Source organism: Excalfactoria chinensis, chromosome 20, assembly GCF_039878825.1.
Source record: "Excalfactoria chinensis isolate bCotChi1 chromosome 20, bCotChi1.hap2, whole genome shotgun sequence".
NCBI lineage: Eukaryota > Metazoa > Chordata > Aves > Galliformes > Phasianidae > Excalfactoria > Excalfactoria chinensis.
The window spans coordinates 907,390-934,574 of record NC_092844.1 but is presented as its reverse complement, the minus strand read 5'-3'; the positions used below and the strand labels follow the sequence as shown (position 1 = coordinate 934,574).

Sequence of the window (27,185 nt, the reverse complement as noted above, 5' to 3'; positions counted from 1 at the left end):
GGGAGCAGGAATTCATTTCATTTCTAAGGGATTACATACAATCCCCCTTCAGACCAGACGGGGTCAGGTGGGACCCGGCTCCTCCTCTCCATCGCAACACCCAGTACCCGTAGTTCCCCATGAGCCTGGGGTCCCAGTATACCCACCGAGAGGCATGGAAGGAACAGGCTTGTCTCACTGTGCTCCTCCTTATCACCCTGCTGCACCAGCAGCTTGGACATCTGCAGTGCCCTGACCCCATGAAGGGAACTCATTTTGTGTCAGGTCAAGGCTCCCTGACAACGCTGGCCAAAAACCAGCCAACTTTGTAGGCTCTGATCCCCTCTGGGAGCTCCTATAGCTCCAGAACATCCCCAAGGCTGTTGCTGCTGGAGAGCAGACCTCCCAGATTTACGGTCTGATAGCAGCAGTGATTCTGAAGCTCATATGTTCTCCTTTGGAGATGGGTTTGTCCCTGAAGATGCTCTTCAGAGGTGAACTGTGAGCGCTGCTCCCACCTCGTGTCTTCACTCTGCCCCTAGGAAGGGCTTTGGATGGATCAGTGTCCCACCAGTCCCTGTCCTGCATCCCACAGGGGTTCAGCAGCCCAGACAAGTGAAAGCCACCCAATAGCATCTCATGGTGTTGCCAGACTTCTCATAATGCTCTTTTAATCCAGCCCAAACCTATTTTAGCACTTCCATAAAGGACATTTCACGGACCACAGGAGCTGATGCTCTCCTTGCTGCCATCGGGTGTCACTTGGAACTGACCCCCCACCTTAGGAGCGAGGTCTGTTGGTTCTGCCCTGCTTGCTGCTCCCATTGGGATGCTGAAATCCTGCTGCAGGGAGAAAACCATGCCTGGGAAAAGCAGCAGCACCGGGGTTACAGAAATGGGGCAGCCACTTCAATTGCACGTGTTAGCTTCCTATCAAAAGATGGTTCCCAGGCAGACAAGAGCCACAAGAGATGGCATCTAAAGGACATTAAAGCGGGTTTGATGGTGACTCATTGCATGCAGCATTTACAGTTCCCTGGTGCAGGAAGAACAGGTTGTATTTGCACATGAAGCCTTTGGCTCATCGCACCTGGAGGAGGTGGCTCTGTGGGGTTAAAGAGGTGCAGTGGGGCGGGAGGGAGACGCCGAGGGATGAGGCCACCTCCTCCCAACTGGGCAGGATGAGCTCCACCAGCACCACCCACACACTGTGATCTAGGCTGGATCTCCAGGATCCAGAGCTCCATCATCCGAACTACTCACAGAGTCATTAAGGTGCAGCCATCGACCCACCCCTACCATGTCCCTAAGAGGGAATGGGTTACCCTGGTGGCACCTAGAGCCATAAATCTGCCTGCAGACACACACTGAGAGCCAACAGAGAGACACCCCGTGGGGAACCGGCACCTCGCTGACGTCCCCGCGTGCAGCAGGAAAGCTCTCAGCTCCCAGCTGAATCCCTCGGGCTCCGTGCAGCTTCCAGGGGCAGGTTGGGAGGAGGGAAATGCCAGCATATTTGTACAGAAATTGGAGTCTCCCTGCAGCAGCAAATCCCATAAAAGCAAAACCCAAGTGAAAAGCAGCTTCAGCTGTTCTGGCTCTGGCTGTGACGGGCTTGGCCCCAGGCCAGTGAGTTAATTCTGCCTATTAACTAATAGTATAGTATTGTCGGCAAAGGCTCATTGCTAAACTTATGTTTTTAAGATATCACTTATCATTCAAACACTTAACTCTTGATCCTCGAACATGTACAGGCACCATGTAGCCCTGCAGCCATGCTGCAGATAACCAAAGGCACCGCTGGCTGGGGGGGGGGGCAGGCTGTGTTTAACCCTTTTTCCCCTATCTGAATGATAAATAGTCTGAAGCAGCGCTGCCCAAAGGCGAGCAGCCACTGCTTTGCACCTGCTCTGTGTTCCCAATCAGGGATGCAGGCGCTGTTCCCAATAGCATTCAGTGAAGGGTGCACGACCGCACAGAGTCAATCTGTGTGATCACAGCCTGATCCCAAGAATGGACCCCTCCGTCTTAGAATCACAGAATCATTAAGATTGGAAAAGACCACTAAGATCATCCAGTCCAACCCCAACCCATGCCCACTGTCCTCCATTGCCTCCCCCCTCCACCACCCCCAAATGCTGTGCAGCTTAGCACAGAATCCAGCCCAGTCCAGCTTTGAGCAGCAGGGATGCCCCAGGCTACCGGGGCTGCCCTGACCCCATCCCCTTACTATACGGTAAGGGCACATTAAGCAGGGTGCTTCCTTTCAGCCCTGCTCAGACTAGATTTAGGGGATCTGGGCTCCAGCCCCATCCAAGCAGAGCACTGGGTCTCCACCCCAATGGGGGCTTGTGGCAGAGCTCAAGCAAGATCAGGCAGTGAGTGTGCTCTGTGCAGATAGCTGGCGTTGGGTGCCTTGTGCTGAAATGTGACACTGGAAGCTGTTCTTGCTCAACCCGTTTGGCTTGTTGTGGGGTCCTAACGGAGGAAGCAGCTCCCTTCAGCACTCCTCCGGCATTTCTGAGCTCCGCTGTTAAATACCTGCACAAAGTCAGCTTTGATGCTACATGGAACCAGAAGTGGAGCTGAGGTGAAGCAGAAAGGAGGAAGGCAAGAGGATGGGATGGGTGATCCAAGCATCATCCTGCACCGGGACCCCAGGAATACACAGAGCTGTGGGATTTCATCTCTGCAGAGGGAAAAGTGTGCGTGCAGACAGCAATGAGTGAAAGGTACCTCGATTTCTGTTGCTGTTGCCTTCGATTTCAGAGCCTTCGGCTAATTTAGGAAGCAGAAGTCAACTGGTAGATTGTGATAAAGATTTGAAGAGGGTTGCACGCCTAAAATGAATGGAACTTCTGAATGGTATCCATGGGAACAAATTAAAGAGAAGAGGCACTTTTGAAGCATTTAAAACAGATTTAGAAAGCTGGAATCGGGCAGGAAACTTTGGGGTATTTTGCTCAACAGCTCATTTGACACCACATTATGATGACAGTCAGAGCCAAATCAACCTTATACCAAATCAACCTGCCAGATTTACCTGATTGTGGCTGCATGCTCACTGTTAGCAAAGGAACATTTGGAAAGATAAAGGTTGTGAAATCGTCTCCTTCAGGGCTGCAAATATGTCAACCCCCCCAAAGGGAAAGGTTTATATAGAGATGGACCTTATAAAGGCATCTTTCTAGAGGTGTGTAAAAGAGAAGGATGTAACCCTTGCTGTCTGGTGGCTGAGCATCCACAGCCCAGAAATCTCCTGGGAAATAGTTTTCAAGTTACTCAAAGGAAGGCAGAAGAGCTGAGGAGTCAAACTCATGGCATCCTCGAAATTGAAAAGGCTGAAATGGCATTTAATGGGAAACTGGGGAGAAAACGAGCTGTTTGTTTTGCCATTGCTGGTGTTAAAAGCAGGAGTTTTGCAAATGCTTATGAGTGCTATGAACAAATGTAATAGCGTGTGTTATGTTCGTGAGCAAAAGCCTGAGTTAGCGGCAGGTTGACGAGAAAGCAAACATGGCATCAAAGACAACAGCGCGTTGTAAAAGGGCTCTTTTCTGCTAAGGGGTGATTACTGTGAGAGGGCAGGAACTGAAGGAGGAACCATATCTTCTTTCAGGACAGCGGATGAAAAGGAAACGGTGTATCTGGGTTGTTCTGAACAGGAGAGCAAGAAGGGAGATGCGAGGGCATGGAGCAAGGTGCGCAGCGTGCAGACAAAAGCCCTCCAAGGTCTGCAGACAAAAGGTCAGGAGTGAGCAGGAGCAGTGCCACGAGCTGTACAGCAGGTGTATCTCATTGTCTCTTTGTCTGTGGGAATTTCCACTCTATTTTTTTTTGGCTAAAATGTGACTGAGCTGGAGCAAGCCACCATAAAATCAAGGCACGGCTTGGATCTTAGAGCTGACCCAGTTCCAACCCCTTGCTATGGGCTGGGTGCCCCCCACTAGATCAGGTTGCCCAGGGCCCCGTCCATGGCCTTGGGTACCTCCAGGGATGGGTCACCCACAGCTGGCCTTCCAGCTGCAAGCACACACTGCTGGCTCATGACAAACTCTTCATCCAACAGAACATCCAACCAAGTCCTTCTTTGCAGCACTGCTCTCAGTGAGTTCTCCCACTCTGTGCACATACCCAGGATTGCCTCGACCCGAGCACAGCAGCCCACACTTGGCTTTGTTGAACTTCATTTGGTTCACGTGCACCCACTTCTCGAGCCCACCCAGCTCCTTCTGGATGGCATCCCTTCCTTCTGCCGTGTTGACTGCTTCGCTCAGCTTGGTGCCATCAGCAAACTCAATCCCCCTACCTATATCATTGATATAGTAAAGAGCACTGGTCCCAAGATGGACCCCTGGGGTGTACCACTCATCACCAGCTTCCACCTGGACACAGAGCCATCGACCACAGAAGTCCTGCAAGTGAGACAGATGTTGGATCTGGCAAATTCATTCACATGCTCTTCATGCTAATACTTACTTACTTTCAGGAGCCGGCAGGAGATGGTTCTGGCGAGGGCTGAGGGGAAACACTGCCCAATTAGCAAAGATGGATGGAGCGTGGAGCAGCCCATCCATCTGCTCTTTGGGCTGCTGCCCTGGTGACACGAAGGACCTGCCAGCAATGTCATGGAATCATAGAATGGTTTGAATTGGAAGGGACCCTAAAGGCCATCTGGTCCAACTACATTGCACTGAGCAGGGACACCCACAGTTCCATCAGTGCTCAGAGCCCCTCCAGCCTGACTTTGGGTGCCTGCAGGGATGGGGGAGCACCACCTCTCTGGGAATGTGGGTTGCTGTGCACTTCACCTGCTGGGATTTCCAAAGGCTTTCCATTAAGACTCTTGTCAAAAAGTTTATTTGAAGAGAATAAGCAACGAAGAAGTACAGCAGATGTTCCATGTCTTTTTGTCTAAGAGATGGTGGCAGAGAGTAGGATTAAGCAGTGGGTGCTCTAAGTGGAGGAGGTCACCAGTAGGTCCTGAAGGGTCTGAGCTGGGACCCATCCTGCACATGGGGAAAACAACCACAACCTCATAAGAACCATGACCATCAGACAAAGCTTGGATGAAGATCACGAAGAAAAGATAGGTGCTCAGGAGAAGGTGATTCTCCGCATGGGCAGGGGAGCTCCTTGGCAGAGCATGCTGTGGATGAAAGAAACTCACAGAGATTCAAATGGAGACTGTACAAGTTCTTGAAACAGGGATCCGGGAAATCCATGGGAACAAAGAAAGAACTGGGACTTCTTCAATATGGGTTGCTCTGGACTCGTGCAGTCCATAGACCATCTCCTGTCTGTGATTAAAACCCTTCCTGGGCACACAGGAGATGGATGTGGTGGGTTTGTCCCTCAGACACTCCCTGGCACCAGCATGGCATGGACAAGACCACTAACATGGCCATGCCAACTGGCCGCTGGCCCTGTGTGCTCCAAGCTGAGCTCATGAGACATAGATTGCTGTATCCCATTACTCATCCCCAGGCTGTGATCAGATAGGCCTTTAATTTGATTTTAATTAAAACAACTCTCTGCTTCTTCTGTTCTTGAGATGGTTTGCATTCTGTCTGGAGGGCTGTGGTTGCCAAGAGGAAGAGCTGCTGCTGCAGCCTTGGGCTGGGGCTGTAAGAGATGAGCAATGGTGGGGTGCTGGAGCAACGGAGCAAACAATCCTCCAGACACAGGACATGGACATATAGGGGTGCTGGGCTGGCTATGCACAGAACACATTGCTCAGCAGGGAGGAACTACATTAGCCCTGATTTACCTGGGAGGGAAAATAGTTCTTTTCAACTGGTTTTTAATTTGGAGTCAATTTCCAGGACTGGCTGTTCAGATGTCACTGAGATAAGTGATCTGTGTTTCTCCTCAGTCAAACAGGCTTTTCCTTCTTTTCAGACAAGCAAAACTGTGCTCTCTAAGTAGATATTCCTGCCAATGAGGTGTTAAGCATGTAGAGCCCCACTGTGTGGGGCTGCCTCGAGGGTAGATCCAGCTGCTAGTAAACCAACTATCAGCACCAACTTTGTCCCCAGCTTCCAGGAATGACTTCAGAGAGATAAACTGTCCCAGGACCAGGACCGAGGAGAAACCTGGAAGATACAGCTACAAAAATAAGGCTCTGCGTGATGCTACAGATGTGCTATGTGGTTGCATGTGTTCCTTTTCCTCAGGCCAAAGCAGGAGTGTGATGGCAAGGGGCATGTTTGGAGCAGGCACTGTGGAGGCTCAGCAATCTCCAGCACTGGGGTGTTCATTGAAAGGGACTTCTCCAGTCTTGTATCATGGACAAAATAATGACACGGTCTCATCTGGCACATCAGCTGGACATCAAGGTTAGGGAGAAAGCCCAGAAAGAGGTTTAAGAAGACCAGGTAGTGTCAACATCCTGCAAATGCAATATCTGGACATGAGAATGTCAGCATGAGATCCAAGAGTGGTTGATGGAACATCTGAGATAAAGGAGGAACACAACGTATGCCTTTAAAACAACCACCTTTGGCAGATGGACATTGCTGGGAGCCCCATAGTCCCTAGGGCATGTGGTAGGACAGTGATAGAATACCATCAACTCCAAGACTCCCCCCAAAAGGGCTGCAGCAATGTATGGAAGCACAAAAGCACAGAATCAGCAAGGCTGGAAAAAAACCTCCAAGATCATCACATCCAACCATAAACCCTCCATACCCCACTCACACAATCATTAAGGTTGGAAAAGACCTCCAAGATCACCAAGTCCAAACCTAACCCATCCCACAGTGCCCATCAGAGCCACATCTTTATGTTTCTTGAGCGCCTGGTGCTTTAAACATAATGACAAGAGCAGGTTTGCTTCACTGGAAAATACCTGCCTGCTCCCAGGATCCTGCATCCCAGGATGTCCAGAATGGGGCCATCCACTGGGAGGTGAGCTGCGTTATCTGACAAAGGGGGATTATGCTGTGAAAACTGCTCGTTGGGGATTGTATATTAACAGGATATGCTCGGCTAGTTGACAGGAAGCAATAAAGTAATTTGAAGGAGACTGGGAAAGAGTGTGTGAGTTCCTGCGTCTGTGTTAAATCACGGTGCTAGATAAGCAAACAGTGCAGCCCTGGAGCCCTGTGCATGAGGAGCTCTGCCAAGAGGGAGCTGGAATGGCAGCAGATTGGGAGCAGGCAGCAGCTCCCAGCCCTGCAGGCTCCCAGGGCTCAGATCCTGCAATGGGGGGCTCAGGAAAGCTGTCCCTCCCAGCAGAGTCAGGTCTGGAGGAGAGCCAGGATGAGGAATACATGCAACGAGACCACAAGAGCACAGGGCTCAGATTTAAGCAACCTGTTTAGATCCTGCCGTGTGTGTTTGTTGGTGAGCACAAGCACTGAGCTCACCAGCCCTTCCTCAGCCTCCTGCATCCTGCTGGAATCAAATACAGCAAATAATCATTTTTTTTGCCCTCGTGGAGGCTTTGCTGGCCTGCATGAGGGTGATGGAGGCTTTGCAAGTCATGTGGTGCAATCTCTGATCCTTTTCATCACGAATGTTCTTTTGCACTCTGTGTGATTGCCCAGAGAACCTGCTGCCTCTGAATATGAGCACCTACAGAAGTGTATCTGTGTTTGGTGGAGGCTGAAGACACAAAAGGCAAAACAACAACAACAAAAGCCAGCACTGACCTGTGATGAGTGTTGAACTTCTTCCCTATGCCTTAAGAACTCCTAGGCTGCAAGGCAGGAAATTTCCTCTGGCAATGGATTATGCTCCACACTGTATCACTCTGAAGCATCTAACGCTGTTCTCCCTGAGTAAGACTTTCTAGTGGATAGGGCACCAAGCCAGTGAGTTTTAGGCACTGGTGCATCTGATCAACACATTCTCCAAGGAATAAGCACCAAGAAAGTACTCACAGTCCTGCAGCTCAGCATTGAGTAAGATTCCCTGGATACCTCCATGAACAGGCAAATAAATCCTTGATGATATTTTTCATAAGCATGTTTCGTGGAGCATCATGAGTCCTCCCTGCTTAGGAAGAAGGGATCTGAAGGCAGAAACAGAAAGCCAGACACACCAAAATAGGACCATGTCCATGCATTCCTCTTTTCCATCATTCTCTTCCAGATCAGTGCTTGCCCCTGCTTGTCCCACCAGAATTAGCACCTTCGTGTGAACTACCAGAAGCAGTTGATTGATATCCAACAGTAATTGCACCATATCCAACAGTAACCAATAACCAACAGTAGTTGCACAACATCCAACAGTACTTGTTTGATATCCAACAGTAGTTCAGTATCCAGTAGTAGTTGCACAATATCCAACAGCACTTCTTCGATATCCGAATAGAAGTTGTTTGATATCCAACAGTAGTTGCACAACAACAACAAGCAATGCTTGTGTGATATCCAGTGTTGAGTCCTCCTCAGGAAATCAGAATGATTACAGTTCCTGATGAGTTGCCTGCACATCAGCAAAGCCATGTGCATGCAGAAGACTATAAGGCAGTAGGGGTGGTACAGCCTTTTGCTTGCTGCTCATCCCCTGGGATTCCCAGCTCTATGGACATTTATCTACTCATGTCCTTTGTTATCTCCAAGGGATAGAGAGAAGGAAATGCTTCCTTTCCTTTTTCTGCAGCTCTTAGTGACCCGTGGTCATAGCACTCCCCTGTCTGCACAAGTCTTCACGAGAGCACAGCAGTGTTTGAGTGGCAGGGGGAGAAATACAGTGATGGCGGCTCTTGAAGATGAAGCACTTCAGTTTGTTTTGGGGAAGAACTCTTCCAGTGCCAGAAGAAAGGATCCTCTGCAGGAGAGGCACCTGTGTGATGAGTGAAGTGAGTTGAGCTGTAGCGAAACAGCCTGCGTGCTTCTCAGTTTGGGGTATTTTGGGGCTCTGGGAGGTCTGCAGCTATAAATGGGTCTTTGCCAGCCTATTCAGCTCAGGCTTAGATGGGGCAAGAGGAAATCACAAGATCTAAGTGAGTGCCTCTCTCTGAGAGCAATGGTAGGGGTGAAAGGCAGGTGGTGAGCGCCCATTCTTCCTCCCATGTGCCTCTCCCAGTTTTTGGAGTAGCTAGGATGGACAAAAGCAATGTATTCTCCCACCTCTGGAAGAACTGCTCCAGCTGGCTCTTCCAAATGGGTCAGCCACAGCTCAATGGGTCTTTCGGGTCAGCCACAGCTCAAAGTCTACTGACAGTAATGTTTGAGTTGCTTAAAAGAACAAGGGGAGAAAATATGATGAAAACAGTCTCATGGGTTGAGATAAGGGACAGGGAGATCACTCAGCAATCACCAGGAAGGGAGATTAATGTTATTTATCACCTACTGATAACAGACCTGAGCACTGAGAAACTAAAAGCAAACTAAAAACACTTTCCCCAGCATCCACCCTCTTCTACCTCCTTTCCCTGAGCGGTGCAGTAGAATGGTGGCTGTGGTCAGTCCATAACACCATCAGCTGCTGCTCCTCCATGTCCACTCTCTGCTCAGTGTGGAGTCCCTCCCATGGGATGCCCATGACACGGGGCAGCTGCCACCAAGGCCTTGCCATATAAGCATAACACGGTGGTGCAGTCCTTCGTATCAGGCTGGTGTGACTGATGCACAGTGACCTCCAGAAGGATGTTTATCCATCACTAGTGAAGACTGTCAGTCCACTGCTGTCTGTGTCTCACACTCTCTCACCCTGGAGAGCTACACTCAGACTGTCTGACCTTCATCACTGCCTTGGCATCCAGAGTTACCTGACTTGCTCATGAATCATTTCTGCGTGCGGTAGAGAGAACAGTGTTCTGCAGATAATGGACATGTCTGTGGCAATGCGCCTCTGATTACAGGGCTTTGGAGCTTCCCAGGTGGGAAGTAGCTGTCACCACTACACTCCTGCCCATTTTCCATGTTTGAAAGCCTCTGAGAGCCTGATGGGACCAGGACTGCCCGAAGCAGCAATAATCTGACCTCAGCCCCACTCCTACTCACATCTCTCTTTCCCACCATCTCTAGAAAAGCCTGGGAACCCCAACCCTCTTTGTTTCTCCAGCACTTTGTCCTTCTTTCCTGACATCTCCACCCAGCTGCAGGAAAGAGATGATGTTCTCTCAGTGCATGACCCAACTGCATCATGGTGGAGTAGGAAGGGCTCCTGGAGCACTGGCTTCAGGCCACCAAAGAGGAAGGACCACTCCCTGGGCTGGACAGGCACCAGGCTAGAAAAGAGACACAAGCAGCTTTATCTGCAGGAATTAAATCAATCCTCAACTCATATGAGAGGGAACATCACGTCCCGGTCTGGACTGACCCAGTTAGACACATTCTTGTGCTCATCCATTCACAATGCAAAGAGTTAAAAATGCAGGATGGACAGGAAAAAGGAGGCCCAGTGAGTGTGAACTCATGGGAGATGGGGATATTTGATGTCCTGCAGCATCCACAATTGGTTATCACTGCATTACCATGCATTGTTTACTGAGTCACCTTCCTCATCTGTTTATGGGGAGGGGCAGATGGCTTATACAGGCTGCACTAAAAGTACCCCTGGCTTTCCTCTGTCTCATAGAGAAACACAGTCCCATGTCTGGCCTTCTTAGGAGCTGAAAGCCCCAGTGAAACAGAGTTCCTTGGCAGACACGGGGATTTCCTTCCTTCACGAGTGCTCTTGATGCTGCTGCTCACCTTCTGGTGTAGTCTCCTTAATTTCCTTTGAGTTGTGCACCCACCTCCCCAGCGGGGTCACGGTGCCCCAACACATGTAGGATTGGATACCATCATGAGTACGTTGATTCCCCACGGGGCTGACTGACAGCCTGCAGACCCACCCCCAGCCCAGCAATGCCAAGGCACCATTAGGCTTGTGGAGGCACTGTGAGGGTCACGGAGGGTCCTGCAGGGTGGCTGGAGGGCTCTTGTGCCTTGGCACTGCCCATTGCCCACAAGAATGGTCTCCATGCTCTTGCTTCCCCCGGGAGCTGCCTCCCTTCCCCCAGCCGCAGCCCCCCTCCCTGCTCCCACTGTGGCATCCACAGAGCCGCATTGACCGCAGGCTCTGCAGCGGCATGGCACGGCCTTATTCTTCCTTTTCATCCTTTTCTCACTCCCTGAATGCACTTTGCTTGCTTTGGTGGTGCAGGGCAGGGAGAGCCCCTCTCCCCCCGCGCTTGGGGATCCCCCCCAGCAGATGGAGACGGGGGCTGTGAATGTGCACGAAGCGAAGGCCCTATAAGAGGATTTGCTGGTGCCCCTTTCATTGCACGCCTTTGTGTTCTGCTCCGCTGCTGTGGGACGCCCCCGAGTTCTCCCCCGGCTCTCTCCCTTCCACTCCAGAAGAAAAGAAAGTGCCTATAAAGGCCTTGTTTGTCCGACTCGTCTGAAGGGACCATATTGCTGTAGGTGCAGCGGGTCCCGGCGTGACGGCGTTGTCCTTTTGAGAAAGGGTGATGTGTGGCTCCCTCCCGGGAGGGTCCGCGCGGGCGGCTTAGCCAGGCGCTGGGAAAAAGGTTTCAGTTGCATTTCAATGCCCATTGAAACCCCAAATCCCAGGCGTTGGGTTCTCCAAGGACTCTGCTGCCAGACAAAGCGCTCCGAAGGCCACCGAGGCAGAAAGCGGGGGGACGAAGGGCTGGAAAGCATCGTTGCCTTTCCTATGACATCTAGTGGTAAAACCGAGGAAGAAAGAAAATGTCGGCTGGATTTTCCTGGCCCAAGCACGGTCATCTCCTGCTGCGGCATTTTGCCCTTTGTGTTCCAGCCTTTTACAGAGCAGACAGCCCACGATTAGCGGGGAGGCAAAAAACAAGTTGCACAATGGCCCCAGCAGCTGAGGGATGTCAAACAGTCCACCCTGAAACATGCGCAGCCCCCGTCTGTGTTTTCAGGGCATGGAACAGGGCCCTGAAGCATATGTCTGGGCTGGAAGGGGAAGTATGCACAAGCACGCAGCCATTCTCGCTCCACTCTGAGCTCCAACATGCCCCCTTGGTTGCTTGCCAAAGAGCTCTATGACATCTACATCAGGAAAATTTCCAATCAAGGGTAGTGCACACACTGTGTGTCTTGCTGAGCACGGAAAGTCTCGCAGCAGCAAGAAGCAAAGTGAATAAGCGTCCCAAAACGTGGCTGCAAGGATGCTAGAATTGTAGGATCGTAGGATCATTAAGGTTGGAAAAGACCTCTGGGATCACCAAGCACATCCTGTGGGACATGGAAATGCTGATGGTACAGAGATTGCTCTTCCTGAGCCAGGGGATTATTTCCAGGCATATTGGCCCCCTGGCTGGGGGTGGCTGGGGGTACTAATTAACAGGATGGGCCACTCACTTTTTAACCAAACTATGTTAAGGTGACAGCAAGAGTCTCGATATCGTACTAGACCCATGTCCCGTGGGTGCCCCAAACTTGGAGGTGCACAAGGCCAGGCTGGATGGAGCCCTGGGTGGTTGTCTGATCTGGCCTGGGGAAACCAGCATACAACAAGGGGTTGGAACTCAATGATCTTTAAGATCCCTTCCAAACTAAGCCATTCGATGATTCTGTGATTCTATAGACATTGGAAAATCCACTCTGTAGGTGGGAAAGATCTCTTAATATCATCCAGTCTGACCATCAACCTCTCTAGACCATGTCCCTCAGTGCCACATCCACCCTCTTGTTGAACACCTCCGGGGATGGTGACTCCACCACCTCCCTGAGCAGTCTGTGCCATTTTACTTGTTGATTCTTCACAGAGGCAGAGCACCTGTACCTCCTGCCCAAGCCCTCGGGCTGCACTGTGAGTCTGTGCCAAGCACTGTGCTATGCCATGAGCAGACAGCCTTGCAGCTGAACCCAGTGTCTTTTCCTTGCTGTTGATCTTTTGTGGCTGCAGATTGCTGGAGGAAACCTGGGGGCCATTGCCTGTCTCCTCTGACCTTTACTTCAGCCTCTCTGAGCTCTCCTAACACAAGTGATGTTGCAGCAAAAACGTCAAAGGAAGACTTTGGACATTTAAGAAAAAAAGTATAACTTGGGAAAATAGGAGTTATTAGACATTTTAACGCTGGGAGGAAAAATAGAAGCAAAACCCAGAGCAACACAAGCTGCCTTGAAAAACTAAATGAAACTCAGAATCACAAAGAGCAAAATGTGTTAATAATAAATGGGGGATGCATCTGCCTGTCTGGGCTCAGGGTGCATGAATGCTCTGGTTGAGGTCCTTGGGGTCATAAGCACGAAATATTCAGCCACTTCTGATGTTCCTGCAGTGCATTCTGCTAGGAAAAAAGAGATGTGAAATGAAGAAGGGATGAAGCTGGAAATTGAGACAGAAAGATTCTGGGGAGACCTCGATGCCACCTTCCCTACTGCCCAGAGCTGTGGGTCCCCCATTCCCCTGAGCTGCTGGGGGGCACCCAGCCCAGGGCAGGGGTTGGAAATGGATGATCTTTGAGGTCCCTCCCAACCCAATCATTCTGTGATTCAATGCAGTCCCTCCTGCATCTCGAGGGATCATGCTGCTCCACAGGGAGCTGGTGGCATCAGCAGGTTGATGATAACTCAGGGATCATTGTGGGAGCAGAACCCAGGTCTTGGAGGGTGCTGGGGATTCCCTTGCTGGTCAGGCAGGCATGCAGCATAATCCCAGAATGTGTGTCCCTCCCAGCTCGTCTGGAATCGTGCTGATGACCTGCTGCTGTTCCGTCTCCTTGGTGACTGCACATGCCAGTATCCCCAGACAAAAGCTCTCCTGGCACATAATGGGAACAGAGGGAGTGCTGGGCAGCAGCATTCAGCCCTGGGGGCTGCGTTCCTAGTGCTCAGCCCGGGGGCTGTTCTGCAGCCTTCAGCCCTGAGTCAGACAGAACTGCAGCCTCACAGATAATTCCTATTCAAAAACCAGATGGGTATTTCAGGTATGTGCCCATGTGTGCTGCACACATTTCCCTGGGGACCTTCCTGTGTCTTTGCAGCCCTCACGAGACTGCACATGGCAGCATCTCTCACTGCAGCTCCTTGCTGTCTTGCATGATTTTTTTCTCTGCATGTACATGCAAGATTTAGGGCAGTGGGGGGTGAGCAGATGAACAACGGACTGATCTGCCTCAGTGTAGATCTCTCGGCCTGGTCGTGCATTGCTGTAGTGCTGCATGCTGAAAGCGTGTTGTTTTTACAGGGTTATTGAATGGTTTGAGTTGGAAGGGACCCTCAAAGACCATCAGGACCTGCAGTGAGCAGGGACATTCACAGCTCCATCAGTGCTCAGAGCCCCTCCAGTGGTGTCTGCAGTGATGGGGCACCACCACCTCTTTGGAAAACCTGTGCCAGTGCCCCACCACCCTTATTGTAAGAAACTTCTTCCTTGTATCCAGTCTAAATCTCCCCTTTTTTAAGCTGGAAACTATCTCCCCTTGTCCCATCCCAGCAGACTCTGCTGAGGAGTCTGTCCCTTTCTTTCTCACAGCCCCTTTATTTGCATGGCTTGCATTTTGCTGCATGTGCCTATTACATTTGCTGGGTGTTAATGTACACAAACACCCACCTCCAGACTCATGGTGGTGTATAGGCAAGGATGGGGATCGAGTCTTCCCTCCCAGCCTCACAGAGCTGAGCTCACAGCTCACACTCCTGGCACATCCTGAAAAACAAGGGCTGAAGCAGCTGTCCCTGTGCATCCCTATGGAAACCTGGGCCTAGCTGTGGTCTGTAGGCGACCCATGCCTGCTTTGGGGCTGCAGCTTTGCAGGGGCAGCAAAACAACCCAGGGCTGGTGCTGAGATCCCTGCTGCAAGCCAAGAGGATGCACGAGGCCTTGCTGAGATCCCTGCTGCAAGCCAAGAGGATGCACGAGGCCTTTCCATCCTGTTCCCTGTCTGCCAAGCATCCTCCCCAGCCGACCGCCATGCCACAGGGCCTTGAAGGCCTCATCCCATTACCCTATGGTTGAGCTCCGGTCCCTCCCCTCCTGCTCTCCCTCCCCAGTGCCGGTGCCCTGAATGCTCCATTTGAAGCTAATTCTGGCTGAAATCTGGTTTGCTTTCCGACGTTGCTGCTTTAAATTGGAGAGATTGACCTTGTAGCAGGAGGTGACATGCAGATGCACATCAGCGGCCCGGCAGCGCGGGCGGCGGGGGCTGGGGGCTGCTGAGCCGCCTCGGGGACAGGACGACTATTTTATGAGTAATTTAATATCTGGAACACAGACTTTTCATTCCCAGAGATCTGCTGAGGAAAGAAAGAGCCTTTCTGCAGCTCTGCGAAGGCTGTTCCTCATAAGGAGGCAGGGCTTAACCCTTTGGTGTCCAGCCCTCCGCAGCTGCCAGCTCATGCAATGGGGATGGCAAACCAGTGTGTGTGTTGTTCCAGGCAAAATATCATTCAAATTCACAAATAAAAGCCTGAGTAGGGAAACAAACTCATCAGATACCTCAAGGTAAGATATATATGGGATGGAAGTCGTTGTGCATCCTTGCTTTCCTTGCTTTCACCCGACCAGAGCGCAGGACTGACATCCCTGGCTCATTCTTACAATGCAGCCATGGCTCCCACTTCTAAACACACTCTCTGATGTGCTTTGATCTCTAATTTAGCTTCGCTTTCCATGAATACTGATAGGCACTCAGCACGCTGCACAGTTTCATACCCTGCTCCAGGTTTCCACTCCCTCCCCTTTAGCTCACCAAATCCATATAAGCTCCAGCATTGAGAGGGCAAAGCATCCCACTGCTGCTTAGCTGCAGCTTGGCAAAGCATGTATCTGACAAGCCTGCTCTGAAATCACCTACAATCCCCACCGGCCTTAGCTTTCAGGCTGTATCCTCTGAGCACCGGGTGACTGCGTGGGCACATGCTGGACCTCGATGGAGGTCTGACTCCATAGATGAGGGCCACAGCACCACCTGGTGCAGCTCCGAGGTGTAAGCTCTGGCTTGGCCACGAGGAGATGCTGCTTCACCAATTTTAGTTGTGATAGCGTTTAAATGAGGAGAAAAAGAGCGAAACAGAACAAAGCAAATAAAACAGGGGAAAAAAAAGGGGGGGGGGGGGGGGAAGGAAAAAGGGAAGGGAAGGGAAGGGAAGGGAAGGGAAGGGAAGGGAAGGGAAGGGAAGGGAAGGGAAGGGAAGGGAAGGGAAGGGAAGGGAAGGGAAGGGAAGGGAAGGGAAGGGAAGGGAAGGGAAGGGAAGGGAAGGGAAGGGAAGGGAAGGGAAGGGAAGGGAAGGGAAGGGAAGGGAAGGGAAGGGAAGGGAAGGGAAGGGAAGGGAGGGGAAGGGGGAGGGGGAGGGGGAGGGGGAGGGGGAGGGGAGGGGAAGGGGAAGGGGAAGGGAAGGGAAGGGAAGGGAGGGGAAGGGGAAGGGAAGGGAAGGGAAGGGAAGGGAAGGGAAGGGAAGGGAAGGGAAGGGAAGGGAAGGGAAGGGAAGGGAAGGGAAGGGAAGGGAAGGGAAGGGAAGGGAAGGGAAGGGAAGGGAAGGGAAGGGAAGGGAAGGGAAGGGAAGGGAAGGGAAGGGAAGGGAAGGGAAGGGAAGGGAAGGGAAGGGAAGGGAAGGGAAGGAAAGGAAAGGAAAGGAAAGGAAAGGAAAGGAAAGGAAAGGAAAGGAAAGGAAAGGAAAGGAAAGGAAAGGAAAGGAAAGGAAAGGAGCAGACTCCTGAGGTGCATTGCTGAGAACTAGGCTGGTTCTGGCTGACACCCAGAGGAGGAAGCGTTGTTCTCTGCAGCAGTTTTCCCACTGATTAAGCACAGAGCTGCACTTCAAGATATAGCTGCTCTCTGCACTGACCCTCTGTGGGTACAGCCAAGACCCCAGGAACTGTTTGGCTGATGCTGGTGTTAGGCCAGACATCAGTTTTGAAAAGGGGCTCTGACAAAGACCTTTTCAGAAGTCTAAAAGGATTATATCAATCATACAGAAAGGCAGAAAGTTTCAGCATCTTGCCCATCAGCATCCCGGATCCTTCCCTGCAAACTTTCCTTCCACCCCCTGCTTGTCCTGCTGCATTGGGTCATCCCATGCCAGACAGAGAACTTTGCATTTGTCTGTGCTAAATGTCAGTAGGTTGCTAGCAGCTCATTTCTCCAGCCTGCCCTTTGAATGGCAGGCTGGAGTCTCTTTGAATGGCAGCCCCGTCCTCCAGTGTATTGGCAGCTCCTCATTTCCTTGCATCCTGCAGTTCTGATGGGGCCTGGGAGGAGGCTCGGTGGGTGTACACTGCCATGCAGGTGTTTTGGGGTTCAAATGCTGAACCATTTCCCCCATACCTTCCCATATCCCCTCCATCCAACTCCTTTAAAGTCCCATACCCTACAAAATCCCCCTCCTCTTTGGCATCCACATGCAGTTCACACACCATAGCTTGGTGCCACCTGCCTGACAGCCCCCAGTGGCAGGGATAGTGCTGAGTAGGGTCTTGGCCTTATCAGCCCTGGATTGGGAGTTTCCCTGGGTTCCTCTATAATGAGCTATTCTCCCTTCCCTCCTCCCACACTGTACCTAAGGTGTGGGAAAGCTCCAGGGCTGAGCTCAAAGATAAGAAAGGAGGCAAATTCTAGGAGTCAGCAGCGGCACAACGAGCTGTTATGCATTTAATGTGAACACAACACACTTAGGGCACCAAATCTGGGACTAAGAGTCATTCCAAGGGGAGATCTTGTCTCTCGCCAGGATACAGACAGCAGCTAAGCCTCAGGGAAAATCAGGAACCCGGAGAAGATGCTGTCAGCCCCTTCGATCCCCACGACAGAGTTCTTCTCTGTTGGCTCCAACCAGACAGACTCATTGGCTGCCAACCTGAGCACCACACCTCCCGTGGTGACCTGGTAGCTGCTTTGCACATAGTCACAGAACGTCACCACCTTCTCGCCCTTGCTGCCACCCCGTCCCTTCTTCATTCTGAGGCACAGGTTGCCTTTAGATGTGACGTGGTAGGTAAAGTAATAGACACCAGGGACCTGGCAGGTGAAGCGGCCGTACCGGTTCTCATAGTGTCTGTTCTCATTGGTGATGATGCGGTCGAAGCGGATGGGCTGCTCCCGGCGTGGGAAGATGCTGATGGTCCTGGCAGCTGAGAAGGCAGACTTGAGGGTGACCTTGTAGTCACCAGGGTCTCCCGGGGGGCCAGGGGGTCCCACGGGGCCTGGAAACCCCTTTGAACCTGGGGGCCCTCTGGGGCCAACCTTCCCAGGATATCCTGGTTCTCCTGGGTCTCCCTTCTCGCCAATGTCCTGTTCGTGCTCCACGAGTCCAGGAGGACCTAGAAAGCAGGAGGAAGAGGGATTGTGGTTGCAGACAAGCCCTGTGGGTCTGCAGAGGGGAAATGGAAAGTGAACCACAGATATCTGTGCTGAGATGTGGGACAGTAGAGCCCCCCCACCTGGCTGGCATGGCTCTTCTTGCTCTCCGCCCTTCCCAGGTCCTTCATGATGTTTTCTTCTCCCCACATCCCTCAGTGCCACATCTCCATGGCTCTTGAACACCTCCAAGGAGAGTGACTCCACCACCTCCCTGGGCAGCCTGTGCTAATGCCTGATATTCAACCTGAACCTCCCCTGGCACAACTTAAGGCCGTTACCTCCTATCTTATCTAGTTGCCTGAGTATCACCCAATCCTGATAACACCACAAAGAACCTGTTGTAAAAGGATTTCTGCTGGATTGCTTTCCCCCAACCACGTGTCTGGCACCAGCTCTTCCTATTCTCAGTGATGATGTTTTCCACACCCATAACTTCCTCCTTACCTGGCTCGCCCTTTGGACCATTCTCCCCATCTCTGCCATTGATGCCAGGTTGGCCTGGTGACCCCGGGATGCCTGGGATGGTGCCATAAGTCTTGCAGAGCGTGGCACTTGCCAGCTGCCCTCCGGTGAAGCAGATCAACACCACCCACATGGTCTGCATCTCGTCTTCCTGCTGGAGTAGAGAAGGATGCTGAGGTGCTGCAAGGCTTCTAACAGTGGGAGGGGTGGGGAAACCATTCTGTGCTGCTCTGGAAGAAGATGCCTTCCTGAGTGATACCATGAAGGAGGGAATATATTTTCTTGTAGGGCCAAATCCACCTTCCTTGTGGTCTTGGAGGGACCAGACCCTTTGGGATCTCATCTTATGACAGCAGAACATAGAGCCAAATCACTGTGCCAGAGCAGTCTCAGAATCTTGCTTCCCACTGGCATGCCTGAGGAACAGCTTTAGTCTTTGCAGATAGAAAAGATATCCCCAGATCTGCGCTCTTAACATCTGTGTTAAGTCCCTATTTGTCCTGCCACATGCCTGATTCATCCCAGGATCATATCTGTATCTAACCAGCCCTACTGAGACAGCATCTTTCAGAATAGTGCTCAGTCCCTGACCACCCCTTTGGTCCCCCCTCATTCCCCCTTTCCTTCTCCTACTTCCCCAGGTTGGGCAGAAATTATTCGGGTCCCACCAGAGATCTCCTCCATCCCCAGCCCAGCACCCCCTTTCTGTTCTGCCCAAGCCACCAAGAAGCCCCAGCAGCACTGGGGTGACTGTCCCTCCGGTGCTGCCAGGTCCCCTATGCACTCCTACCTGCAGGAGGGAGCTGGGCTCAGCCTTCCTACTGTCAGCTTCTTGTTGCACAGAATGGGAGGAGGACACACTGTTGTCCTGCTTGGAAATGACCCTAAGGGGAAGCAGAAGTTTGCTGCAGGGATAGTTATGAAAGAATCTGGCCACATCCCTTCTTATATTTTTAGCTCCAGTCCTTTCTTCAAGTGTCACTTTCATATCCCTTATGATTGCTGTCAGCTCAGCAGAATGTGAAATCCTGAAGCAGCAACGCAGAGCCCCATAGGTGCACAGGTCTGGTCCTGGGAAGCAGGGAGATATCTGCCCTATCCTGCATGGTCTCTGTGCTTTGCTCAGCTGTGCTTACTCTGAGGAGTACTGCCATCAGCTCCATGCAAATCCAGGGAGGAGAGAGCATTGCAGGAAGTTGTGTGCTCTTTGTTGGCATCCTTCAGGCTTCCCTGTGCATAACCAGCTGTGCTGGGAGATGCTACCAGACAAGAGGACATGCCATGGCCGAAGCATCTATCATCCTGAATCTGAACTCCAGGCTGGGAATGGGAAATGATTTCACATTGAGATACAAGCATTTCCAACCTCAGTTTCTGCTGATGCCCTGTTGAAGCGTAGCACAGGATGTTCAGGGGAGATGAGCTCTTGCTTTCTACTGTACAGGAGGAATCTCCATTGGGTTTTGGTGGGTTCTGCAGCCTCCACAGCCATGAGCTCCTTCAGTCTGGCTCTTCTGCATCCCCTTCCCTTTCCCTACCATGGCCCCCTTCTGGCACAGATACCACAGAGAAAACCTTGCACCCTAGGTCTTTATCACAAAGCCACATCCACCCAGAGCCTCCAGTCAAGACCTGGCCACTCTGCACTTTAACACTGGGAAAATAATGGTCTCCTTTGAGGGGGTTCCTTGGGTTCAGCCCCAGGCTTTTTTCTCCCCATCCGTGGTAACCCATCATGCAGCGCCCTCAGGCACTTCTTTGCCACTTCTTCCCAGTTAGCAACAAAAGCTCCATCCCTGGTGCCTGTGCTCTGTGCAGTTGGAGGTGGTAAAGCTCTGGCTGAGCTCTGAAATTGTTTGGGTAGAGTCCCTGCTGAGAATGGGTCCATGGGGATGTCCCAAGCTTTTCTCTGCGGTCAACCAAATGGAATCCAGTTGTATGGAAAAGGGAATATCAGAACCCCTTCCTGGAGAACCCTCAGACCCCCTTCTGTGGGTACTGTGGGTGTGTGGTCATAGGAACAGTCCCTTGATGCTTTTGGTGCAGGTGGTGGCCCTACAGATCAGGGTTATGAATGGAATAGAGAACTCAGGGGTGTCCAGGTGCTGTGCAGACAGAATTCACACATACATGGACAACACCACATTCATACGGCCACACACAGGCTTCACCTGAAGAAAGGCAAGTCATGAAAATAAAGATACTCAGCCAGGTACATTGGGGAGGGATTTATTGAGAGGGAAGGGGACAGAGCTGTGTGTGCTGGGTGAGTCTCGGTGGTCCTCTAGTCTGGGAAGAGCAGGAACCCTGAGAAGATGCTGTCGGATTCACCAGTGCCCACCATGCCATTGTAATCATTCACCTCCAGCCAGACCTGGTTCCCAGTCTCCAGATGGAGGAGGACTCCTCCAGAAGTAACCTGGATGTTGTTGGTCTTGTGGTCACAGAAGCTGGCCTTCTTAACCTTATCCTGGAACAGGAGGACGCAGAGGTTCCTTTCCATTGAGCTGTGGTAGACAAAGTAGTAGAAGCCGGAGATCTTGCTGGTGAACTTGCCTGTAGTGGTGCTGTAGACGTTGTTGATGTTGGTGATGACATTGTTGAAGATCACGGGGACGTTCTTCATGGGGTTCACACCAGTCTGTCTCGTCACTGAGAATGCAGACTGGTGCATCCCCTTGAAGCTACCCGGCAGCCCCTGCTGTCCAGCAGCACCTATCACCCCTGGGTCTCCAGGGGGACCAGCAGGACCGATGGGGCCCATCTTGCCTCTCAAACCTGGGCTGCCAGGCTCCCCCTTCATGCCCTTGGGACCTTGCATGGAAGGAATGGCCGGAATACCTGTAGGACAGTGGGGAATGGAGTCAGCCACAATGGAAGGACTTGGAGAGAAGCCCCCTAGCACCTTCCCACCCACCCTGTCTGCCTAGCCTGGGAGCACCAAGCAAGTCTCCAAGTGTTGTGACATTGCTCTTCACAGCTTGCAACCCAGGCAGCCCAGCCACAGCAGGCTCAGTGCTCACTCACCTGGCTCGCCTTTGGCTCCTTTCAGCCCATCCCGGCCGTCCCTGCCTGGCACACCTGGCAGGCCTGGCAGGCCTGGAGCCCCATAGCAGCTATGCAGGGGTTCACTGGTCACTGCAGACTCCAGACGCAGAAAGAGAAGGATGAGGGCGAGATGGAGGTGCTCCCTAAAACTCTGCCCCATTTTGGTGCTCTGGATCAAGGAAAGGGAAAGAAAGAAAGTGCTGGGATGAGGGGCCACAATAAGGCAGCTTTCAGGACATGGGGCAAAGGAGGTGTTGTGCTATGAGGGACACACCAGGAACACCAGGCTGTGATGGCTGTGCCTTCAACATCACCTTCTTATACTAATTGTCAGACGTTGGGGAGGCATGTGAGTGGAAGTAGAGCTCATCATCAATCCCAGACTGATGAATGCTTGTGGTGCCCATTTCTAGCCCCAGCCCCAAGCTCTCCTGGTTCAGCATCCCAAGCCCCCTGCAGATATGCATCCCACCCTGCAGCCAGCTGATCTCACCCTTCCCCAAGCAGCAGCCTGACTTTCCTGACTCCACCTACCAACACCAAGACCCCATCACCCAAGGAACTCCCATGGCTGTGCTTGGCCCAGGGGCACTGGTATTCCCCCATCAAGGACAGGCATAAGATGTATGCAGCTGGTGTGCTAGCAGTGCCGCTGCTTCCTGCTCCTCTTACCCCACCCAGCACTGCATCTTGCTGCAGGACCCTCATCCATGCAGCCCATCCCAAGCAGCTGAGCCCTGCAACATCTCTTACCTCCAGCACAGGATCCAGCGCTGTGAATCCCTGCCTACTACCAGCACTGCCTGCTTGCTCCAAACAACATGGGTTGGTTGCTGCAATACCCTCCTGAAGGAAGTCACAGAGTTAGGAAAGCTCCCCATGGGGACATACAGCCTCTCCAGCTGAGTTTCACATCCTCCTGCCTGGCCATTTTCTTTGAGCAAGCACTTTCCTGGTCATTCAGCAAGACCTGCACTCGTGCCAGGATTCACCACTGCAGCAGCAGGGGCTGAGAGGACAGATGTGGGCTGAACCACAAACAAGAAATGTGCCACAAACCCTCCCTACCTTCCTTCTTCTTATCCTCTTCTCATTTCTAAGTGGATAGACAACAAGTGGGTGAGGAGCAGAACCTCAAACCATCTCCACAGAGCCAGGACAACTTGTGCAACAAAGGGCTGGTGCAAGGACACCCCGGGCTGCGATGGGAGATGATAATGCATGGGCAGCAGGAGCTGATGCTAGTGATTAAAGGACTACCTCTCCACAAGGCTGACTTCTCCACCTGCTTGGTGCTCAGGTCCCAACATCCCAGGTTAGGATGTTGTTTCTTGCAAGCGGGGAAAGGAGAGATATAGACTAGTCCCAGGGATTTCCCCTGTTCTTCCTTTTAAGTGAAGGCTTTGGTTGTACGCCCTGATCTCTCTTGCTCAGCTGGGGTTCTGTTCTTGGCCACAGACAAGCTGGGATCACATCCCTACTTGAACAACTTGGGACAACCAAGGACATTGTCAGTTAGCTAAAAGTGTATGGATAGGAAAAGAAAACCCAAACAGCCATCAGGAAAGAAGAGTTTTATTTGCAGAGACGGGCTGGCCTTGTAGCCAGAGATGCACTTACAGTGGTTAGAGCTGCAAAAGCAGTGGCACACAGTGATTTCACACAGGGAGACGGTGACAAGTGATCCCCTCCAGCACGAGGTCTGAACTTGAGGCCAGGAGCCTTTGGCCTCCAGGAGGCACTGGGCTGAGCCGCCTGGCTCCTGCAGGCAAAAGGGATCTCCGCTGCTCAGTTGGAGGCCATCCCCTTTGCTGTCATATCAAGCCACCCCACATCCTTGCAGGGCACAAACTCATGCAGGCACACACACAGGTGTAAGCAACTCAGGTCTGGGCTGGCAAATCAGAGGGCTGGTGGTCCATCAGCCCATCTGTGGGTACAGCATGAAGCCGCTGAAGACACTGTCTGCCTCAGAGCCTTGGTAAATCATGTTGCCCTTTGTCGGGATGGTGTTCACAGACACCTGGTCACCCACGGCCAGGCTCAGCACGCTGCTGCCCGAGTTCACCTGCAGGATGTTGCGGCTGTTGTTGTCACAGAAGCTGACCACGCGCTCCATGTTCTTGGTGATGCTCAGGCAGAGGTCCCCACTGGAGATCACTTGGTAAGCGAAGTAGTAAATCCCAGGGATGCTGCAGGTGAACACCCCCGTCTGGGGGCTGTAGGAGCCCTCCTCGTTGGTGATGACGTTGTCAAACACCACCGTGGTGCCGCGGGATGGCGGTGTCAACCGCGAAGCAGAGAAGGCAGGATGCCGCTGCTGCTGGAAGCTGCCAGTGTTCCCCTTGGCCCCTTTGAGCCCCAGCTTCCCTGGCAGCCCTGGAGGACCCGGTGGACCGTGGTAGCCCTGGTTCCCTGGGATGCCAGGAGGCCCCGATTCACCTTTGTCTCCTTTGGGTCCTCGGATGCCCGTCCTTGGTGCCGATTTCCCTGTGGAGAGGCAGTGGGGAGACACCATTCATGCTGCGGTTGGCATGCCCACAGCACTCCCACATCCCTGGCTTGCCCTTACCTGGCTCTCCCACGTCACCCTTCTGCCCTGGCCTCCCGTTGAGGCCAGGAATCCCTGGGAAGCCATCCTTGCCATTCGGTGCCCGACACACCTCATCCTCAAGCAGTTCCATGCCCAGCACTGCTGCCAGGGAGCTGGTCACCAGCCAAAGGCTGAGCTGCATCGTGTCTCCCTGCACACACAGCATGGGGGGGGGAGGGAGTTGGGGTGGAGGTAAGCACAGAACAAACATGCATATGGTTCATGCAGCAGTGGGTGCAGCTTGAACACAGACATACAAACACAAATGTGTGCTTTCCTCCGGATCTGTGATCATGTGCAATGTGCAGACACAAGTGTGTGCTCAGACACAGACCAACCATGCCACCCATGCGCTGCCTAACTCGTGTAGCCGGATGCCACACACAACATTGAAAATAACATTGCTGTTTCATTGCATAAGCTGAAATGGTACTGAAAAGCTCAGACGTGCCCATAGCAGGGCAGTGGGGTGTGGAGCAGGGCATAAAAGCTCTGGTGAGCATCTTGGGAATGAATACATGAAATGGATTCTGTGAGTGTAAAGAGACACAACAGAATAAACAGGAAAGGGTGGAGAAAGAAAGAAAGAAAAGGGCAAGACGGATGCAGATCCCCAGCACACAGACCTGGGACAGAGGAAGAACATCCTGAAGATGTATCATAAACCCGGAGCAGTCCTGCAGAATGCAACCATGCCCACATCCGAGTGGTGGAGAGAAGGCATATTTGCCCTCTGCATCATCTTCTCCCCCTTTTCCTACTTCAGACAGTTGTAAAAGGGGACAGGCAGCAAGAGCTGGAGAGAGGTCCCCATCTATTCAGGGTGACTTACCTCCTTGCTGGGTTGAGAACAGAGCTGTCGGAGCTGGCTGCTCTGTTTGCTGGCAGCTCTTCCTTGGGAGCAGGGCTGGGGGGGGATGGAATTGCATGCACAGATTTTGAGGAAGTGCCAAGTTTTGCTTGTTTGCATGGTTCCCTTTTCTGCACTCAACCCTGGCTGTGCTGGGAACTGTCAGGGAACTGCCTGCTCAGCAAAAGTGCTGACCCCTCAGAGGGAAATCCTGCAGCACAGGGAGGCACAAAGACGTGGGAAGCCCAGAGGCATGGCACAGTGTGAGGTGGCACTGCCGTGCAAGGGATGCCTTGACCTAAGAATTGGAGGACCATGACTGGGGGAGCAGTGACTTCCCATTTGAGGTCACCCAAACTGTACAGGGCCAGTTGTATCTGTAGGATGTTCTTTAGCCCGTGATGCCTGTTGGGACTCACCCCATTGTGCTGAAGCAATCAGCTGAAATAAGAGTTGGACCCTTCTCAATTAGCAATGATCTTGGGAGTCTGTGGGCCGTCCATGCTGACCAGAGGCAAACCAACACGATTACCCAACTACCAATCAGGCAGAAGATCCAGGACATTACAGACCACATCCTAACCTCAGTACCTGGAGAGACAGACCATGTGCTGTTGAAAAGCATTTAGATAACAGAGTTAATGTCAGTTGCCATCCACATAGCTTCATGAAAGGGAAGTCTTGCTGTAGTAATTTGATCTCCTTCTGTGACAAGGTGGTGAATGAGAAGAAGGTGATGGATGTAATCTGGATTTCACTAAGGCCTTTGGCACTGTTCCTCATTGCATCCTTCTGGACAAGTTGTCTAGCTGTGAGATAAACAAATTCATGCTATGCTGGGTGATGAATTAGCTCAATGACTGAGCTCAGAGTTGCAGTGAATGGGATACATCTGGTTGGCAGCAACAACGGTGTTCTCCACAGCTCAGCTCTAGGAATAGCCCCATTCAGCATCCTCATCAATGATCTAAAGGTAGGAGTTGAATACATCCTTAGCAAGTTCATTGATGATACTGAAGTGGGAGGTACAGTTGACCCTCTACTGGGACAAGAGGCATTGCAGGAGGATCTAGATAGATTAGGCATTAAATTCAACAGAGGTAGACGATGTCTTCTGGGATGGAGTCAGACACAGGCACAGGTTGGGAGATGAGTGTGAATGTGTTCAGAGGAGGGCAATAAAGCCAGTATTGCCTAGTAAGTGTGACCTATGCAAAGAGCCTGAGGATACTTGGGTTGTTTAGTTGGGAGAAATCTATGATCTTCATAGGTCCCTTCCATCTGAACTTTTTATTTCTCTTCCTTATTCTTCCTCTCCTCTCCTCTCCTCTCCTCTCCTCTCCTCTCCTCTCCTCTCCTCTCCTCTCCTCTCCTCTCCTCTCCTCTCCTCTCCTCTCCTCTCCTCTCCTCTCCTCTCCTCTCCTCTCCTCTCCTCTCCTCTCCTCTCCTCTCCTCTCCTCTCCTCTCCTCTCCTCTCCTCTCCTCTCCTCTCCTCTCCTCTCCTCTCCTCCTTTCCCCTCTTCTCCTCTTGACTGATTCGATTTGAAAATGAACCACTAATCAGTACATCTCCATTAATAGTTACCTTTGGAGATCTGTCATGAGCTGGTCTTTAATTCACATGCCCTCTTAATGCAATATAATACACGCTCTTTAATCAAAACGTCAATCCTGTAATAAATCAGATGCCCAGAAGAAAAATGCAATTTTATTCTATCAACACGGTTCTTCTGTCAACTGGACCTGGGATCGTGTCAAGAAAAGATGACAGGTGAGCTTGAAAAAACCTGCCTTCCACAAAATGGTGCTTCTGGACAGTAATTGTATTTCTGCCCTAGTACCCTTTGTTAATATACAGCCAAAATGAGCCCACTCCATCATTTCGTCCAGGTTTGATGGATGGCTGTGTCTTGGTGTGCCCGTGTCCTTTGTCCCGTGTCCTTTGACATCACTTTAATGCTGAAGTTAAGGGCCTGGCCACGGATTTCCAGCATCTCCTGGAAGCTGATGTTGGGTCAGGG

General features: G+C 51.9%; 3 protein-coding genes across 5 annotated transcripts; all 3 read right to left on the bottom strand.

Annotated features, from left to right (window-relative positions):
* Positions 1-17,468: 17,468 nt before the first annotated feature.
* On the bottom strand, positions 17,469-19,575 carry C1QB (complement C1q B chain). Of its 3 annotated transcripts, none has more exons than XM_072354401.1 (3): positions 19,464-19,550; positions 18,656-18,903; positions 17,469-18,171 (listed from the first exon to the last, which is right to left on the bottom strand). In XM_072354401.1, the coding sequence occupies exons 2-3, from the start codon at positions 18,813-18,815 to the stop codon at positions 17,597-17,599; spliced, it is 735 nt and encodes a 244-aa protein (XP_072210502.1). In that variant the 5' UTR covers positions 18,816-18,903; positions 19,464-19,550; the 3' UTR covers positions 17,469-17,596. The 3 variants fall into 3 exon arrangements, with proteins under 3 accessions (XP_072210502.1, XP_072210501.1, XP_072210503.1); XM_072354400.1 differs by having other exon boundaries at positions 17,473-18,171; positions 18,656-18,827; positions 19,464-19,575; XM_072354402.1 differs by having other exon boundaries at positions 17,480-18,171; positions 18,656-18,824; positions 19,464-19,572.
* A 1,312-nt stretch (positions 19,576-20,887) lies between these two features.
* On the bottom strand, positions 20,888-22,564 carry LOC140261219 (complement C1q subcomponent subunit C-like). Its single transcript, XM_072354420.1, has 3 exons — positions 22,475-22,564; positions 21,701-21,890; positions 20,888-21,514 (listed from the first exon to the last, which is right to left on the bottom strand). The coding sequence occupies exons 2-3, from the start codon at positions 21,879-21,881 to the stop codon at positions 20,958-20,960; spliced, it is 738 nt and encodes a 245-aa protein (XP_072210521.1). The 5' UTR covers positions 21,882-21,890; positions 22,475-22,564; the 3' UTR covers positions 20,888-20,957.
* A 717-nt stretch (positions 22,565-23,281) lies between these two features.
* C1QA (complement C1q A chain) lies at positions 23,282-25,242 on the bottom strand. Its single transcript, XM_072354416.1, has 3 exons — positions 25,147-25,242; positions 24,294-24,465; positions 23,282-24,211 (listed from the first exon to the last, which is right to left on the bottom strand). Exons 2-3 carry the CDS (start codon positions 24,454-24,456, stop codon positions 23,643-23,645), a joined length of 732 nt encoding a protein of 243 aa, XP_072210517.1. The 5' UTR covers positions 24,457-24,465; positions 25,147-25,242; the 3' UTR covers positions 23,282-23,642.
* Positions 25,243-27,185: the final 1,943 nt, after the last annotated feature.